Raw genomic sequence first — 18339 nt, 5'->3', positions numbered from 1 at the left:
TTTCTCCATGTCCGTCGGCTGCAAGCACCTGGTGTAAAATACCAATTTCCAACACAGTATCTGCAGGGAGTAAAAATGACCTAGCTCTGAATTCCAGCGAAACTTGGAAACCAATAAGATCGCGACCTCGAAGCCGTCTCCACCTACTGTTGGATCCATTGAGGAACTCGGAGGTTCAGAGGCATGGTCGGCAGGACCTTCCGAGAACGCTAATGGAATACCGTTTCAGACCTTGGCCTTTGACGTCACATATCCTAAGAGCAATTGAATAGGTAATGCGAGCTTTCGGCTCTGCGATCAACGGATATGTTACATTATACGTACATGCAACGAGCCAGTTTCACATACCGAAATGAAAATCGGCGAACGGTGTGAGCGTAATCCCGTAGTTTTTTTTATTTTTATCTTCTCCCACCGCGGGAATATAAAAGCTCTGCATAAAATTTTAGATAACGTACTTCCGGTATACATATAATATATGTATATATATATATATATATACCCTAGATACGTATAATTTTAATTAATTGAATTTCTTAATTAATTGAACTCTTTCTCTCTTCTCTGTTGCTTTTTCATACATTTTCTTTTATTTTCTCGCTTATCTTCAATATCTTTATTTTTGCCTTGTGGTATTTTCTAATAAGAAAAAATCTTTCTTTTATGTCTTTTCTTTTTGCTCTCTTTTGTATAAATTTAGTTTTTAAACACTCTGGTTTTATGTTATTAATTTTTTCTTTATTCCCGTATTTCTCTCCTATTATTGTCTGTGGTTCTCAGGGAGGTCACTCCAGAATTTAATAAATTACTCTCTCTCTCTCTCTCTCTCTCTCTCTCTCTCTCTGCACGTTACAACGTCACTTAAGGGGGGCAACCAGTTTAGGAGGCCAAAATTTTGGTGTTTTTCGTGATTTTTTTATCAGGGAAGAAATGATCAGAATTTGTTAAAACTTGGAGGATATTTTATTCATGTTTTGAAGTACACGTTGTAATTTTTTCAAGTCATCTCCGCCGGAAATCTTTCCCTGTTAGAAAAAAATCTCACTGAAAAAAAACCAAAATTTCGGCCTCTGAAAATGCGGTTTCCCCCCTTAGAGGGACACTTTGTGTGCTGTTTCACCAACGTGACGATCCAGTTTGAAAAATTTTTCCCACAGGATACGGTGATCCGATTCGCTGCACGCACTATAGTGGCTGGAATAAAGAAATGAATTGGCGAAATAGGAGGTGAAAAAAACGGAACACTTCTTTTCGCTCAAAGTCTGGGGAATAAATTTCTGCGCTTTGCAGACTCCTCGCAGGCCGACCGGCCAGCCTATAATCGAGCTACTCGGACGTGACCGTCTGAGTATTCGCGTCGAGAGTGCAGAAATTACGTGAGCAATAGAAAGCTGTCAAGTAGATCGTCCCTCCCGTCTTGGCGCGATTCACGGTGCGAATTTCTGCAGCCTTGAAGGACACGGAGACGCCTTGCCTCGTCTTCTCTACGCGAATTCTCTTCCTTCTCCTCCCCTCGTCCTTTTATTTCCCTCTCTGCAATACTGTCATGTCCCTGAGTGTTTCATTTCCGCTTACACTAAGGTATGCTGCACTGTTTCGCGTGATTTAGAGACCAGCTATTCGACTTCACCGACTGACTCTCCTTCTTCCAACTTGCAAATTTCCAAACTCCGTACATATGTGGACTACATACGTGACGTACGTATGTATTCCTCTAACACGTCCCGAATCAACCGCCTATCAAGATCCGATCGCGTGTAGAAACAGATTCTCGATCCGTCTGATCGACATCTTTTTTACATTTCATTTAAATCTGGTTTTTTTTATTCGTTTTCTGTTCTTTTAATGTAGTGTCAACTTGTTTTTTTTTTTTTTTTTTCTTTTCTTTTTTTTTAATTACAGTCGTCTCTTTCTCGTTTTGCCAACACCGATCAGATTAATTATTCATCGGAGAAACGGCATGAACATATAATTTTACACTGATGATTTCAATATTATTCGCATGGATTCAGTCACCTTGAAATTTTTTGCGATTATGGTCACGTATGGTAACGAATATATTATCACCGTAGTTTGGAGATGTTATTTTTTCTTTTTTTTTGTCACAAATGGAAATAAATGTTATCGTTAGCGGGAAATATTCGATTCGTTAAAGAAATTGATAAAACGAAAGTAAAAAGCATCAGTTTCCTGAGATAAAAAAATAGGGGGGTGAAAAATCTTTGTGAAAATTAAAATTTCAGTTCTACCCTAATTTTTTTACCGATCATCTTGATAGACACTTATTTGTCAGGTGTTTGATGATATTGATTGGAAGTTTTTGATTCAAAAACATCGACAACAACATTCCGATGAATTCGTTTAAGCCATTGCCAATCGTTCGAAAAATTATTCATCCGGCGTGAAGGCGAAATCGTAAATCGACGTCTATACTCTGGTCACTAAATTAACATGCAGGAAGCAGCGATCTTGTCTGAAGTCGGCAGCAAGTCGACTTTGGTATCTAGAACAGCGATTATTCCGGCCTATTTGTCGCGATCGAGAGATCAGGTATATCTAATACACACGTTGCGTCGATCGAACTGACGATTATAGGAGATAAGAAGTGGAAACGATATTTTGTTGAAATATTCGCTCGCTCGTTGCCGCAAGCTTGCGTTTTCACCCATCCATTGATCCATGAAAAAATACATGTATCGGGGTGAAATTTTTTTTCCCTACTTCTTTCAGCCATACGTGTGGTCGAGTCGTCGTCAATCCTCGTTAGACGAGCCAGACGAAGTGAATCGCCGTATGGAATTGATGCGCATATAAGAAGGTCCTTACGGCGTTGACAACGCGGATTTATCTCCACTAACAACAAAAGCTTCTTTTCCCGCACGTTTAAGCTCGGATATAAACGCCCCAAGTTTTTCTGGGTCTCATCACAATCCCCCAAATCTTACTTCGCCGCGATGATAATGGCCCGAGTCAACTTCGTCGTGAGGGGGCAAAAATTTCGCGTTATATGTACGTTGAATTGCTATAATCATCCTGCGGTGAAATATGCTGCTGAGAAACTTCCTAACTGTGGGAGAAAAATTTCGTTGAAAAGGGATAAAAAATTCAAGCATCTAGTAAGTGAAGAAATTGAGACTAAAAAGAAGAAAAAAAAAAGCTCAGAAATTTTTCACCAAAACTTTAACAAGTTACTATATACTTTCACGCAATGTTCTCGACGGCGAGAGAATTGTAATCGCAAAAAAACTCTTTGAGAGCAATTGCTGCCCTTTAAACTTGGTGTTTTTTTCTTCTTTTCTTTTTTTTTTTTTTTTTTTTTGTTCTTCGACCCTATGCCCCAGAAATATGAACGATCCGATGATGCAAATTCAAAGTACATTATACAATATCCTTTACGTATATACAGACTGGAAAATTTATACTCTACCGTTTACGAAACGAAAAGAAAAGTATCGATAATGCGATTTGGGGTGAAAAAACGTCGGTTAGTGCAAAAAAATTTCGCACTTACCGCGGCTGGTAAAACGGATGCGTTTTTTTCTCCTGCAGGCAAAGTGCGATAGCGTTCTAGGACGTCGTGGTCCAGGATCATCGTGCTGTTTATTGTTTTTCATCCAAAACTTCGCAGTTTGAACGGAAGAAAAACCGACCCTGATAATCCTGCTTTTTTTTTTTTTTTTTCTTTTATGGTTAATGACTGTAATGGCATCGTGAATATCAAAGCGACAAAATAGAGCCGAACGTGATGGCAAGGCCGACTGCAAAGTATATGCAGATCAAGTTCAAGGCTAATACGAAAGCCATTTCGCTCGAGCTCCGCCTCTGCCGAGCTTTCAAAAGCCACGGAAGGATGTCTATATTCATCCACCTATATATTTCCCCGCATGCATTAGACTATTAAACACACGAACGCGGGAAATCTTGCTGAGATATTTTCACCGGCATCCTTAATCCGTCGTTATATTCACTCGCCACTTTCAGCCGGCGCCAATATCTCCGTTCCAGAAACGAATAAGTTCATTTTTATGTCGCGGAAGATGATTGATATTGATTCAACGCTGAGAAATTTACTCGCTATTGTTTTATCGAAAATTGACGGAAAGAAATGTCAACTTAAAACTTTATTTTAGTTAGAGGTTTAGTTTATAGATATATGCAAGTTATTTTTGCTGCTGTAAGTTGATATCACAAAAATTAATAAATAAGTATATTTTTTACAATCTCTAGCTCTTTGGATAAGAAACTTTTATCGTAGAGAAATAAGTTTAAAACAAATTTCATAATTAATTTAAACACTTGACAATCTCTTTTGAATGAGCGTGATATTTCTTTGGGTATCCGAAACCTGTCTCGAAGATATTTTATCAAAAAAAAAAAAAAAAAAAAACATCCACCGTTCACGAAAGTGTAGAAATTTCTTCTCTGATTCTAGCTATTAATGGAAATCAGGCGAGTCAATTTTCATTTCGGGGTAACTATTTCACCGCTGTTTCTGACAGGTAATAAAATTCACTAAGCCTCGAAAAGCCCGAATTGTCATAATAATTTTTCTCCGGACTTATTTTTATTTCCCTCTTTTTTTTTCTTTTTGGTTTTTTTTCTTCCGTAACGTGACTAAATCCGTATTCTTTCCGTTTATCAAAGTTATACATATACGCGACCGATCCCCTGCTTATATTGTATAGAAACGACCGCACCGTTCGCGTTTCTTACTCTGAATCCTGTAGCGACGAATAAAATATATATTCTCAGATAAACCCGCTCGTTGTATTACAATACAGCCACATAAATGCAGTTAATTCTTCGTTTTGCAAACGTCTACCGTGTATACGACTCTGTATATTTCCTTACCATGTATAACCTACGGTGCAAGAACTTCTTATTCTGCAACTTCTTTATCCTGAAGTAAACGGATGTGAAAATAATGGATGGATATGGTTTTTTTTTTTGGTTTTTTTTCGCTCCTATTTATTCCTCAGTCTCTTCTCGTCGTTGTAAAGATTCTGCTCTTCAGTATATCGCGTATATATATATAGTTATTATACATTTATCACAATAACTGGGAACAAATTCGCAATATAACCGAGTCGATGTATCGCGTTACGTTTCTCCTTGAGCCGTATATCAAAGTCTAAATACCTTAAAGAGAGAATTGACTCAATCGTCAAACAGCGCATTGCTTTACGCTATCGCACTTGTAAATTTACACTTACTGAGTGCGTACGAGAGATTTAAACTGGAGCTGAGTATTTGTCAGATGACGACACAGTCATTGAAAAGTGAATGTCTGGCCGAAATATCGTTTCCAGTCGGCGTAACAGGTTTCGATAAATACTGGCGTACGCTGTAAACGCAAATAACTGACAGATGGCGAACAGAAAAATTATATGTAAAAATAAGTGAGAAAGAAAAAGAACCTGTCAAGGATTAACTGCTACACAGGACTCGCGGGGTTTCGAAACTTGTATAATATCAGATTGAATCTCAGGTATATGGGATGAAAAATAAATAAATTGGCATCTACTTCATCGAAAAATCACCTTTTTTTATCTTGTTTTGCAAGATTGTGTGGAAAAATTTATATCATCTTTTATATCAAATTAGAACAACGATTTTGCTCGTGCAGTTGCGACGGCGTAAGTGGATGCACTTTTCGTAATGCAGTTGATTATTGCATACGATAAGGAAACGCGGTAGGTGAGAGTGTCTTTCCTGGATTACAGTTTAATCTAGAAAGGTGTAATCGGAAGGTGAGAAAACGATTAGACAATAGCAAACTCGCGCTGCACCTTCTCGATTAACTGTAGAAAAGCTCACTTACAATTATTGTAATTATCCAGCAGCCGTTAACACACGTGACTATGAATAAATGTTTTCCAGATACCCACGTATTCTCATGAATTAACTTTCTTCCTACTGATGATGAAAAAACAACCTTCGTGTTCATCATCAATTATAAACATCTCTTTCTCTCTCTCTCTCTCTCTCTCTCTCTCTCTCTCTCTCTCTCTCTTTTACGTTTCCGCAACGAGAAATTCAGCCAAACACGTCAATATTCTTCTGCATCTAGTAAGTCCAGTTAAAATAGGTCTGAATTAAAAATATTCGGAATATGCCTGCGTTTTTGCGTGTTTAGGGTTTTCGACTCGCAGGAACTCAAATCTGAAGTCAGTTTTGAGCTGCATATCCGACGACGTTTCGAGAAAACAGGAAATATTTCATGAAAATTCTAGAGAAAATTACCTTCTCATTTGTCAGAAACAGAAACGGATTAACAAATTAAGAAAGAAGAAATTATTTCACCAAAATTTCTCAAGTGCCGTTGGTAAGTGAAATTTCTTTGTATTTTTAATTTGTTATTTTGACTTCATTTCCAACGTATGAGGACACGATTCGATGTAAAAATTTCCGCGTTACACGATGGTCAAGTCATGTTTCATTTATCAATAACAGTTTTTAAGGAAAACAACAAAAAACATCAAACTTTCCTGTTTTCTCGAAACGTCGGTTATACAGCTGAACAATTACTTCAGTTTTGAGTTTCCGAGGGTCTTTGAACGGACATTTTTTATTCACACCTACTTTGCCTCCACTTTAGTATCACCATAAAGAACAATTACAACATGAACATACAACAAAACAACGTTTTCGGAATGCATATTTCTGGACGGAGGAATGAACCAGCGTTTCGTTGTTTACATGGGTGAGAAAGAAGACGTGGCAAGCTAAGGATGGAAATCGGGGCAGCAGTTGTAATGAAATTCGTAACTGTACAGCTGGGGTGAGCACGATGCGCAACGCTGGCCATTGTGCCGCTCATCGAAAGCGTGAACATCGGGTTAATTCCATCTGATCAAGATTGAAAAACCGAGTCCAGCGCGAGGCTGGACCCGGATTAAAAGCGACGAATCTTATCTGCTTTTCCTGCGGGTTGCACAGGAGCTACACGCACGAATCGCCTTACTAAGAGACTGACGATCCTTGCATATTCGTGCATCTGGTCTTCTCTGCAGATATTGTTCCGAAAGTTTTTTCAAAAAAGAAGCCTTTGACGCCGTCTAGTCGTCCTGACAAAAACGATAAGACTCGACCTTGCGATTAGATGCTCGCGATCCGCGTCATGGATTCTATATACGAACTTCAAATCATCAAATATTATGGTTAGAGAGAACGCAAAAATTGAATGCCGAATTTTTTTTATCGATTTGAACAGTTTCCACGACCGGTTTTATCTCTCAAACGGATTCTGTGGTAATGTTAGGTGTGATACAAGATTTTTAGACCGTGGGGATGAGAATAGACGGATTAAAAATTACAGAAAGGGTGCAATATCGAATTTTTAAAAACGTATATATCTGGTTTATTTAGTTTTTAATTGCGGAATGTTGAATTATAGAAATACCAAAAACTGAGAATACCATAAAGTATAGAAAATCAGGAACGGGAATTTTGATGATTCCATATTCTGGATTACAAGGAACAAGGATTCACAGGTGTGATCGTTATTGCCTCTATCTAATGTGATCTATCAGAATAACAAACGTTAAAATCATTCTTTGGAAACCTTGAACCTTGATATTTACCGAAATAACTTTATAGCGGTGTAATAAATCAGCAGTTATGCTTCGTTAATTCAATTTCAGCCCAGCGACCATCACCCACTAATAAATTATTATGCAAAATTTCATGTCAATTAAATAAAAAAAACTGCATACACTAACGAGAGAATTAGGTACGACGCGAAAGTGTGAAAATCTAGCACGTTTCGGTATAAAGACTCACGTACACAAGTCGATGAAAAAATTTTAGGTGAAAACACTGCTCTTCAAGTTTAGCCTCGATTCTTATTCATCGAGTCAAAATATCAAAAAAATATACCTTCTTGAAACAGTGAAAATATAACTGCGAGAGAGTAACTACTTGGTGTTGAAAAACCCATTTTTAACTGGGAAACAACAATCAGAAAAATTGAATAACACAATTGATTAAAACAAGTACGTTTATTGTAAATTCGGAATGTGATACAGGATTCAGAATTTTTAGATTGAATTGGAATATCTATGAAGTCAAAATCAGCGAAAACAGATCTGAAAAAATCATATTCCTTGAAAGCAAGAATTATTGTTAGAATTTGGTTGCATTCAAAGAATTGGGACGACAATTCGAGTGTATTTTACTCCATTCTGAACTTGGATTGATCAATTAAACGTTTGTGCGTGTAAACTTGATTAATTACAAAAGTTTATACGGCATAATTTCAGGGCAAGCTAATTGTAAGATACCCTAATTACGTCGCCTTCTTAGAAACTGGTAGCGGTTGAAATAATTGAATCCATTCTCACGTGTAGACGACGGCAGAACGGCAGCGTCGCGTGAACTTTTGATAAAGGATCTGCAGGACTCGCGCCGGTGGAATTCTGCTATTGACGAAATGAAACCGAAGTGAAAAAATTGAGCTTCTCAAAATCGTGACAAGGAATTACAAGGAGCGAAGACAACGCCTCCGGTATCGTGATGAACAAAGTAGAACCAACCTTGTGGCCCAGATCCATGACCCTGATGGAGATCCGGAAACACACATGCGCGAGCGAGAAAACAGCGAAGTGAGTGTATAAAAATTCACCCACAGGATGATCAATTCATCGTTGAACCGTGTATTGCGTTCGGAATATCAAATTTCATCGAAAGTATAGCAGAAAACCGATGAATGTATTCATCACGCACGCTCGACGATCAGCCGGCAAACGCAAGCTAATCGTGATCTAGATGCTCCAGAAATATATAATTTATCGCAAAAGGCCTTTCGCGCTTACCTCAAATTTTCAAATGATTCCTTGAAACCAGAATTTTCATCTCACTTGAGAGTCACAATAATTTACATCTCGGTATAAACTTACCGTGCACTATTTTTTATTTTTTTATTTTTTATTTGCTTTCTTCTTACTCTAGGCCAATCCGCATCGTTTTACACACCGAATATCGAGTGTATCGATAAGCCCGCGAAAATTCAAATCTCGAGCACGTGCTCGTGCACGATTTGTTTTTTCTTTGGACAAAACGAGTTGAACTGACTTGCCAAGCTGACGGCCAGCGATCTACTGCATGGAACTTGAAATAGGCAGTCGGATGGTACTGGTTGTTGGAACTGGTCGACTTGCTTGAGTTACCAGCGGCTCCAACCTGCCTCTTACCTGTTATTTCACCTGGGCTAGGCGCAGCCTCAAGTCCAGATATCGGTGAGGCAAAAATCTTCCGGGTCGTTCTGCGGCTTCTCGCAGGCATGGCGTGCCGAGAAAGGCGCGCAAAACGAAAGTGCAGGACATCGCTTAATTGCAGCTATGTAATAGGTCCGATCATAAGTTACTGCCGCGTAATTCAGGCACGCAATCTACTGAGTGCTTTTCCTGTCATGAACATACATACTTTTATAGTCTTCGAAATTACAAGTTGAAGTCGTTCAGCTACTTGGATAAATTAAGTCCTCTCTATTAGCTTAACGAGGCTGGCTGGTTGGCTGTAAACAATGGATACGGTTTTAACATTTTTCTTAGTTATAAGTTGAGAGATACTTGCATGTTGGGTATTTATTTTAAATTGTTGTACTAGCAGGTTGTGAAATCTTTTTGGAAATAACTGAAATATGAAAACCTTTGAAAGTTTAATGGAATCGCTCGATTTCACTCAACTTTGATTTGTTTTATATAGAATACTATCTTCTACACTCTTTTTCATCGTGTTGATATCGTTTAATACTTAAATTTATAACATTGCATCGATAGGTATTCGGATTAAATGGAACGGAATTGAATGAATTTGCTAAATTTCTAATTACTGTAAACCGATTTGAAATGAAGCATCGATATTCGAGCTTCCCTTTGGAATTCCATTGTTTCCTGCATTTTAATTTTCAAAAACGTCTTCGTAGCTTACGAAAATATAATAATTTGATGAATATTCAACGTGGTTTGATTGTGCAGAACACGATAATGATTTTGAGAATATTCGCTCTATAAAAACCATTCGCTCTGCTTGTAAAGCCATGACACCTTTTTCAAATCGAACGCTGAATGGCTCATCGCCAAATTGCTGAGTCGATGGCAATGCAAAACTTGCTTACAGCTTCACCTGAAACTTCTAAACCGTTACTCTATAACTTTTTAGACGCGACACTGTTTTGACTGGAGTTCCGCGGCTGCATACATCCTGACCAAGTTAAATCCACACACGATGACCATAAGCTACGTTGAATAAATTTGTATATAGCGAGGAAGTCATATCTTTCTTCCAAACCAGTCTTATTTTTATGAGTATAAAAAATTTACCGCAGGATCACAAATTCGATATTTGATTTTCTTCTCGTACGACGAAATCAGATTATATTATTAATTATTGGATGAACTTAAAGTTACGTAACTCAGCAGGCATTGGAATTAGGTAATACAAAACTGTGGTTCATTTACATTTCAGGAATCCTTTCCAGTTTTTAGTTCATGGTTGTATCACTAAACCAAATGACGAAATCGGTAAGTTATGGTCCTAATTCGATGAAAAAAAAAATTAAATCAAAGGTCTCCGGTGTTTGTCAAACATCGTTTAAAATATGTTAAAAAATTTTACACGAAGGCTGAAAATGGTGACGCTCCGACTAATAAATAACAGACATCTTGCCGATGGCGAAAATACGAATACAAAACGTTTAAATGTCGATAATTTCGTTACTTAACGGTAATTATTTCCAAAATATTTATTAACAGTTGTCTTCGGGTAATTAATCGATGCGAGAATGATTCATAGGTATGTTATAGAGGGAAATAGAACGTGAGATTAGCTGTAAGTCAACTATCATCAGGCTATAATGATTTCGGTAAATGGAGAGAAAGAAAATTCAGGAACAGGGAATATTCCTTGTTTAATCGTTTACAATTATCTGCGTAGCCCACGTGCTTTAAAAATTAAAAAATCTCCAAGATTAGGTCATAAATGTAAGCAGTGTTCGTATTCTCGTAAACTTTTAAAACCGGCTAACCGTCGTGTGCCTTAAATAGTCTTTCTAGTTGTATATAAAAATCCACCGTTCAGTTATATTTTTGAACAAGTTGTCCTTGATATTCATCCCGGTATTTTGTAATTTAGGAAGCTGCAGAAATGAAGTCTGCAGTTCAGTTTCGGCTGGACATCGTGAAACTAGACATTCTTGTTTTCCTTAATCTACAGACGAAATATTTTCAAGATTCTAAAAACGTTATTCGATGCCACCTGGCAGGTGTTGAATTAAAAATTATTCACATCCATAGGCGATGACGAGGTTCGATGCTTCAATGGAATCTACTCAGTTATAACGATTACCGCTGGTTGTACGATATCCATCAAATTTATCGTCTGACAGTTAAACCTAGGCGGTGAACACAGAGGGTCAAGAGTTAATAACATCTTTTTTTTTTTTTTGAATCAATGTTTCCGAAGACTGGTCCAAGCCTCTGATCCTGCACTTGATCCTCCGAGTGTGTATAAAAACGATGACGAATAACCCGAATACGCATCGCAGTGTCTGTTTCTTGTTTTATCCCGTTACCCTATAACCCGAGAACATAACGTGGCTCTAACTCAAAACCATAATTTGAAACGTAGGTACATGAAATTTACATAATATACAGATAGTTATGCCGACGATATTACGCGTCTCTTCGCCTCGAGAGTAAACCATAGAAACTTGATAATACATACTACAACCACTTAAGGAAAATTTGACGAATTTTTACCATTAGGAACAAAGAGGATTTGACATTTTTTTTACAAGCTTTATATTTTTACACAGTTTTTTTCTCGTTCCGGTGGAACTTCTGAGTTTTATTGATGAGGTCGTAAACTGTGGCTGATACTTTACCACAATAGAATAAGAAAACTTACCGTTAATAAAGCGTTCTGTAAAATTCTACTCAAGATCCTATTTTTTACTGACTATATAACTTTATTTTTCCTAGTTGAATAATTCTCTTCTCGTTCGTTAGTAATCTTTACTTTTTATGCAATTGCATTATTTACTAATTCGATTAGATTGTATGGCATTTGTTTTTTAACAGAACAAACAACGTGTAAATCGATAAATTCTTTTCCTCAGTTCTGCAATTGATTACAAAATTTATCCTGTGCTTGATGATAATTCAAATATTACTTTATTAGAAAAACTACATACTTGCAGATTAGTATTTCACTTTAAACAGATTTATCGTAGATCTAATAAATATTGTGCAAGTTGATCGATAAAGAGAAAAAACTCGAACTATATTTTGATAGAGATTTTAGAAGCAGCAGCGGATCGGCACGTCCTGAATAAAAAAGTTTAATTTTCCTGCTTTTCGGTTTTTCAATTGACTTACAAATCCCGGTCAACCCCGACCCAGTTTGATGCCTAATTAAATTAGGTGATTTACGAGCAGAGGGTTGGCAGGTATCCATTACGTGAGTTACACCCCCATTATAGTGATATTAATTAACTCTGTTTTTCGAGGAACTTATACACCGTTGGAAAAAAGGACAGGATAATTTTTTCCAACATTTTTTCGTGTTTCGACCACGAGCAACATTTTATCCGAGCTACTAGTTCACCGTCGGAAGCGCAAATTACTAAAGGAACAATTCACAAAGGATTTCCTTCTGTGAATTATCTGGAGGATATATATATATATATCGATCGTAGATTCCCATATGAGAAATTGCGACGAATAAAAGGAGAAAGAAAAAACGGCCCGGGGAGGAAATATTCAAAAGGTCAATTCCTCTCGTTCGATGATGTAATTCGTCGGGAAAATATACCTCCGCGATCAGATTCGTACGACTGGTTTGGTAATAAAATTTATTAGGTTCACTTGTGACCAGCTCTGATTTCTTTTTATTCTTCTGTTTTTATCTTCGTATTTACTGGCCTGAACACTTTCTCCTCGCGAATAAAATGAGCGAAAAAAAAGGAGAAATGAAAAAATGCAAACGCATGCCGTGCATCTTTCTATGTAACACTCTTACTCCGAGTGAAATTTTTTATCGATTAAATATCAACACCTTGCCGGCCTTGGTGGGGAAAATAATAGTCGATTCAAAATCTATCAATTTCTTTACACGTAGTTTTGTAGATACTTATAGTTTATTTTTCTATTCGTTCAGTCATACGTTGAAATTGTAATGACTTAAATTTTAATCGCAACACAATTGATGTTAAAGAATTTACAGTAATAACGAAGAAACTTCGACATAATTGTTTTCATTTTTAATCATTTTTATGCTCATTCATTATGGTTGAATCAAATATTTTCTGTAAACCTGCTTTCGATAATCTGTAAATACATAAAGTACAATCGTAAGAATTGTATACACTAAACCTACTTGATTGCCAAAATTGATAACCAGGAAAAAGAAACTTGAATATTGAAAAGAAATCTTCGCAGAATATGTCATTCATTTTTCCAGAAAGGAACATAACTCCAAGTGTCGTTTTGTACCAGCTTTCTCGCAAGAATAACCGTGCAATAAACACTCGCTCCCTCTCATTTTCACATCGGCAATATAATATTTAATTAGTCGCAAGCGAAAGTGCGTCACATTTTAATATTATACGCACCTTAAATTCTGTCAATCACTAAATCTGTACTGTCTAACTTGTTGTTACGCCTGTAAACAGTTGCGCAAGTTTGTATAACGAATTACATAAATCTGTATTAACGTGTGTTATTAGCATAAAGTCAATTCTGCGACGCAAATTTTTTTTTTTTTTTTTTTTTTTGTTCTCATCATTTGTTAAAGTAATTCTCTTTTCTTTCTCCAATTTAACGGATTAGCAGCAGATGAATTACTCGAACGAGGAAATGGGGCTACGCAAAAGCCCGTAACGCTCTTTGCCTCACTTTTTGTCAATCTATTCTGGGCAGTTCCCCTTGATCTTTTGCGAATCGGTCGTTGTAACTGCGCTGGGTCGTATCCTTGGAAGTAGGGCCATAAAATTGAAAGAAGTCGAATTGTTGTGGACTACAAGGCGAAACTCGTAGAGTGAAAAATGTATTTTTCTACTCCACCGCATGCTATGACCAGCGTATATATGCACCCTGACCGCACTCACCACTGTATCGTCGATGAAACCTTGGGCTCTTTTCCACACTGTGCAGTCGCCCTGCAGGCTGCTGCGAGAGATAAGCCTTACACTTCACAGCCTTTACCAATCAAATCGATCAATGATAGATATTCTTTCCGTACACTACCTCGCAAATTATTTTCTGGGAGAAAAGGAAAAGAAAATACGCGTATTATCCTCCGAAATATTCAATGAATTTGAAAATAGTGAGCCATACGTACACTGCGAGTAAATCTATCTGGCATATGAGAAATCGAAATAATCGCATCGAAAAATATTTTGATTTGATTTTTCCACCGTGGACAGTCTTGGAAAATTTAATAGATCTGTTTTTACTACGTGAGTAATTTATCTTTCAGATTCTTTATCCGATAAATAATTTCGTTGGGTGTTGCTCGTAATTAGGCGATGGATCTGAATGATATACATAAAATCAGGGATCTACCAGAGCGTTGAATTGACTGCATGAGGGTCTGCACTCTGCCTGCATCGGTTCTACTAGAGGTACTTCAGGTAGAGTTCTACTATACCGGCGGTCGACGATGGCTGTTTCATTAGATGAAGCAGGATTCGTTGGTATGAACTACCTTCTCAACGAGATATTGAATTTAAATCAAGAATGATTAACAATTACAGTTGGCAGATTTATTTTGGTTACAAATAAAACGATAACGAGAAACGGTACAATAACTGTTACCAGTTGTCAGCGTTGCAAACTGAATGTTCTACTGTTGGTAACTGAATACTTTCGGTTGGTAACTTTTCTAACTGACCATCGGAAGGTAAGACGATCTCGTTCCCGTGGATCGGTGAATAAATTTCATCTCAACGACAGGTATCTCGAACAACATTGCGCCTGTTTTTACAGACCCTACGCAAAGCTTAGAAAAAAGTTCTTACCTTCAAACGCGAACCGTGTATCCCAGTGAAATGTGGCAAAGGATGAGTATAAACGCGATTGCGGAAATAGCTGTTGATGCATTGCACACATGTATTGTGATAGTAAAAAGAAAGTGTTATCCAGTAACGGATGAGCATGAGGTTTTCAAACGACTAAACAAGACTTTGCCATTAAGACCCGATGCAGCCTGACTTTATATAAACGAGCCGAAAGGACTTTGTCGTTTAGTTATATACCTGCACCTTCTCGAGCTTCACGTGGCAAAACATGTACGTCATTGCTAAAATCAGTTACATGTTACTGGTAAGAAATAAATTGCATTTCTGGCACTAATTGCCGTTAACATCTTTCATTTTTCATATTCAAAGGGTCGATTGCATCCTCGTAAAAAATTTCCGGTTGCACACCACTCGAGCCTCTTTTCTGACGGTTACAAGTAGGCAAGAGAATTTACACGTAATTAACAGGTTGAAAGTCTATTACTTACATTTCCATTCTAATTTAATATTTTATACTTAAGCTAAGAGAAGAATATCGCAATTGCACATCTGCTTCTACACATTTTTGCATTTGATTTATGGAGTTTTGAGAGGGGCACGATTAACAGTAATTGGATAAAGATTTATTAAAATTTGATCAACGATATCACACCCGGAGTCTCATGGCGGTACAAAGTGAGTAACAACTTGAAGTAAGCCTGTCGTATAAGCCAGCCTTCTATCTCACTGAGACTTTTAATCCAGCTGATGTAACGCGACTTTGACTAAATTCCTTTTCGTCTCATAAAAATGAAATAAAATAGGAACGGTGGAAGTCAAATCCGGAGGCAACGGGTCATAAAATTGCAATAAATGAAGAAGATCCTTCAAGAATTTTCTTTCGGAACTTTCGTCTCGCTCAAATATCAAGCTTCTCAAGCGGTTGGACAAAACCTTTACTTTTGCTCTGTCTCACGCCGAGAATTCCGACGTTCTTAATTAGAGCAATGCAAATTAGAGAAGGTAGAGAAACAGGGAATGGAAAATGGATATGAAACATCCACACCTGTGATGTTTGAGCAAACTTCAGAGTATATTTGTTAAAATATTCATTCGTCATTCGCAAATTTACAATTTTGGCTTTGTTCATGCTACTCATTTTTCTTCATCGTCTTGTATCAAACTCTTAGTTTTTCGTTATTATTTTTTCTTTTCTGCTGTAATTCGTATTGTCTCAGGAAGAAAAACTCATTGCCTTCCATATTTTTTATCCCGCAAAACGTGACTATCATCAAGACTCTTCTTCTTATGGACCCACAAGTTCGCGATTAAATGTGATGCTCTCCATTCTAACTCTGGCAATTTCGTCCAAATTTAACTAAACGATCTAGTATTTGATGTCGAACTTTTTCAACTCACTCGTCAATGATCTTCTAAAATAAAATATTTCACCTTGAAAATGTAAAGCAAAATTCTCTCTTATCAACGAAACAAGAAAAAAAATATGTGTCCAATTAGCAGAAGGACTTTCTATTATATTAATTTTCGCATTTGAAGCTCTTTTCTCCATCTCATCAGCCTCTCATTAGTCATATCCGTTCCAGGTGGCACAGAGCTTTTTGCGAGTTGGTTGTGGCGGAATACCGAGTTTCGCTAATCCTCCAGCATCATACAAGGTGAATTTTCCCTCCCGACTGTACCTCCCAGGTCGTGAAAATCTCGGTGAAAAGAATCGCGTCGTGGGAAAAGAAAGAGACCAAAAAGTAGGAGCATCAAATGATACCGACGGAGTTCCAGAGAACGATATGCAAGTCATACCCTTAGCGGTTTACCGCGATCAGCAAAACGGGTTCCAATATCAGCCAATAATCTCGCGGCAGTTTCCCCAGAGTTTCTTCGAATATCCGAGGCATTCGCAATATGCGGTCCCAAACGGGAGGCGCCCGTTTTCCCGGGGACCGAAATCGGGACGGCCAATAATCAGCGTGGCGAACGAGCCGAAACCAATAACAAATTCAAAGTTGCCACAGCTGTTCCGGATTGCCGACGACCTCGGTTACGGGGCGGAATCTCCGGACGCGGAAAAGCTCTTTCTGGAATTGACTCCTCCCGCGGTCGATGGACCCGGGCTTCCGGGAATTCCGGACGTCAGGCCCGTATTCGAGGACTCGGATAATTACGACGAGGATCGTAACCGCCCGGATTATCAATTAGCGACGGGTGGCGTCCAATCGGCCTTCAATCAGCCCGTTGATCCGCGTCCTCTGTTCTCCGGAAGTGCGAGAAACGTTGCTGAATGCGTTGGGACGAAGATGGAAGCTTTGCTTCGGGATTTTGACGCGAGATATTACAATTATCGGCACCGTAGTCATCTCGATGTTCCCAGGAATCCAACTTCGAGTCTCATCCTCAGGGAACACAGAGCTTATTACGACCAATTGGCTGCGAACAATATTCACAACAATAGACCTTTTGGTAGCTACAAATTGGCGCGAGACGAAGAGCCAAGATCCTTTGATAGAGGAGGATCCCTTTTGAACGACAGAAGGGTATTGGAGTCGATTTTTAAGGACACGAAAAGCTATTTTACAGATATTAAATAATGGAATGTTTTTTTCTATCTACGTGCGGGGATTAGACGTTTTGCAGATGAGTTATTTTTTAGTGAATTAAGTGCTTTGGTATTGATTATCCAAAATCGGTATTGAGGTTTTAAATTTGATAGAACGGGACGAGATAGATAATCGATGCATCTGGAAGAGGAGGAATAAAGGAGGATTTAACGATTCAAAAGATACAATTAATCGAAATCAATAGATTGAAGAGTAAGAAATTCGAATACAGAGGTTCACAAAATGTACAAAAAGAGTAAAAGTAGCAAAATTTTATTATTTTATCACATTATTCAACTTTTAAACGTGTCTCATCAGTACTGTTTAGAATTTTACATCGCAGTCGCCCCAATCATGCAATTTTATATTTCAAAATCAATATTTTTGACTTTTCTAATTTACACTCTATCGATCAAATCCGTTCGATTCAATGAAATATTTGATTGATCGAATCTTATTTTAATTATACATTTAGATATTAGCAATTACACAATTTTCATTATCTACGAAAAAGAACTTTCCTCGCTTTAATTTTTTAATAGTTGTAACATTGATCACAGGAAGTCCAGGAATAGTGATGCGTCTTTCGTATCATCCAGACTTCCGCTAATTTCCATGCGGAGAAATCGCGTGCCGCATCTCGTTCGTGACGATTTAAATTGGGCGATTGCAGAACGGCTCTTGACGTCGATTTGGTCGTATCTCAAACCACCGGATGGGTGAAAAACT

The 18339-nt window shown here is 37.7% G+C and overlaps 2 protein-coding genes across 5 annotated transcripts in view; one reads left to right on the top strand and one right to left on the bottom strand.

Moving 5' to 3' along the window:
• LOC124405464 (cadherin-89D) overlaps window positions 1-9112 on the bottom strand; it is a 46424-nt gene extending 37312 nt beyond the window's left edge. The window contains exon 1 of one of the 4 annotated variants that reach the window (XM_046880363.1): window positions 9073-9112. The gene's annotated coding sequence lies outside the window, so the exon portion shown is untranslated. Of the gene's footprint in view, window positions 1-2567; window positions 2581-8813; window positions 8830-9072 lie in introns of those variants that run through there. The other 3 variants (XM_046880380.1, XM_046880371.1, XM_046880390.1) reach the window with 3 other exon arrangements.
• A 6175-nt stretch (window positions 9113-15287) lies between these two features.
• On the top strand, window positions 15288-17601 carry LOC124405196. Its single transcript, XM_046879896.1, has 2 exons — window positions 15288-15323; window positions 16603-17601. The coding sequence occupies exons 1-2, from the start codon at window positions 15288-15290 to the stop codon at window positions 17599-17601; spliced, it is 1035 nt and encodes a 344-aa protein (XP_046735852.1).
• Window positions 17602-18339: the final 738 nt, after the last annotated feature.

This window comes from Diprion similis, chromosome 1 (genome assembly GCF_021155765.1).
Source record: "Diprion similis isolate iyDipSimi1 chromosome 1, iyDipSimi1.1, whole genome shotgun sequence".
Classification (NCBI taxonomy): Eukaryota; Metazoa; Arthropoda; class Insecta; order Hymenoptera; family Diprionidae; genus Diprion; species Diprion similis.
Note: the sequence above shows the minus strand (reverse complement) of the source record. Positions and strands in the feature narration are given on the sequence as shown.

Bases quoted from the DNA above. Each gene is read 5' to 3' on its own strand.
- LOC124405196 (XM_046879896.1), top strand. From the start codon at position 15,288: ATGTACGTCATTGCTAAAATCAGTTACATGTTACTG. The intron at 15,324-16,602 runs GTAAGAAATAAA...TATCCGTTCCAG, and splicing joins AAATCAGTTACATGTTACTG to GTGGCACAGAGCTTTTTGCG.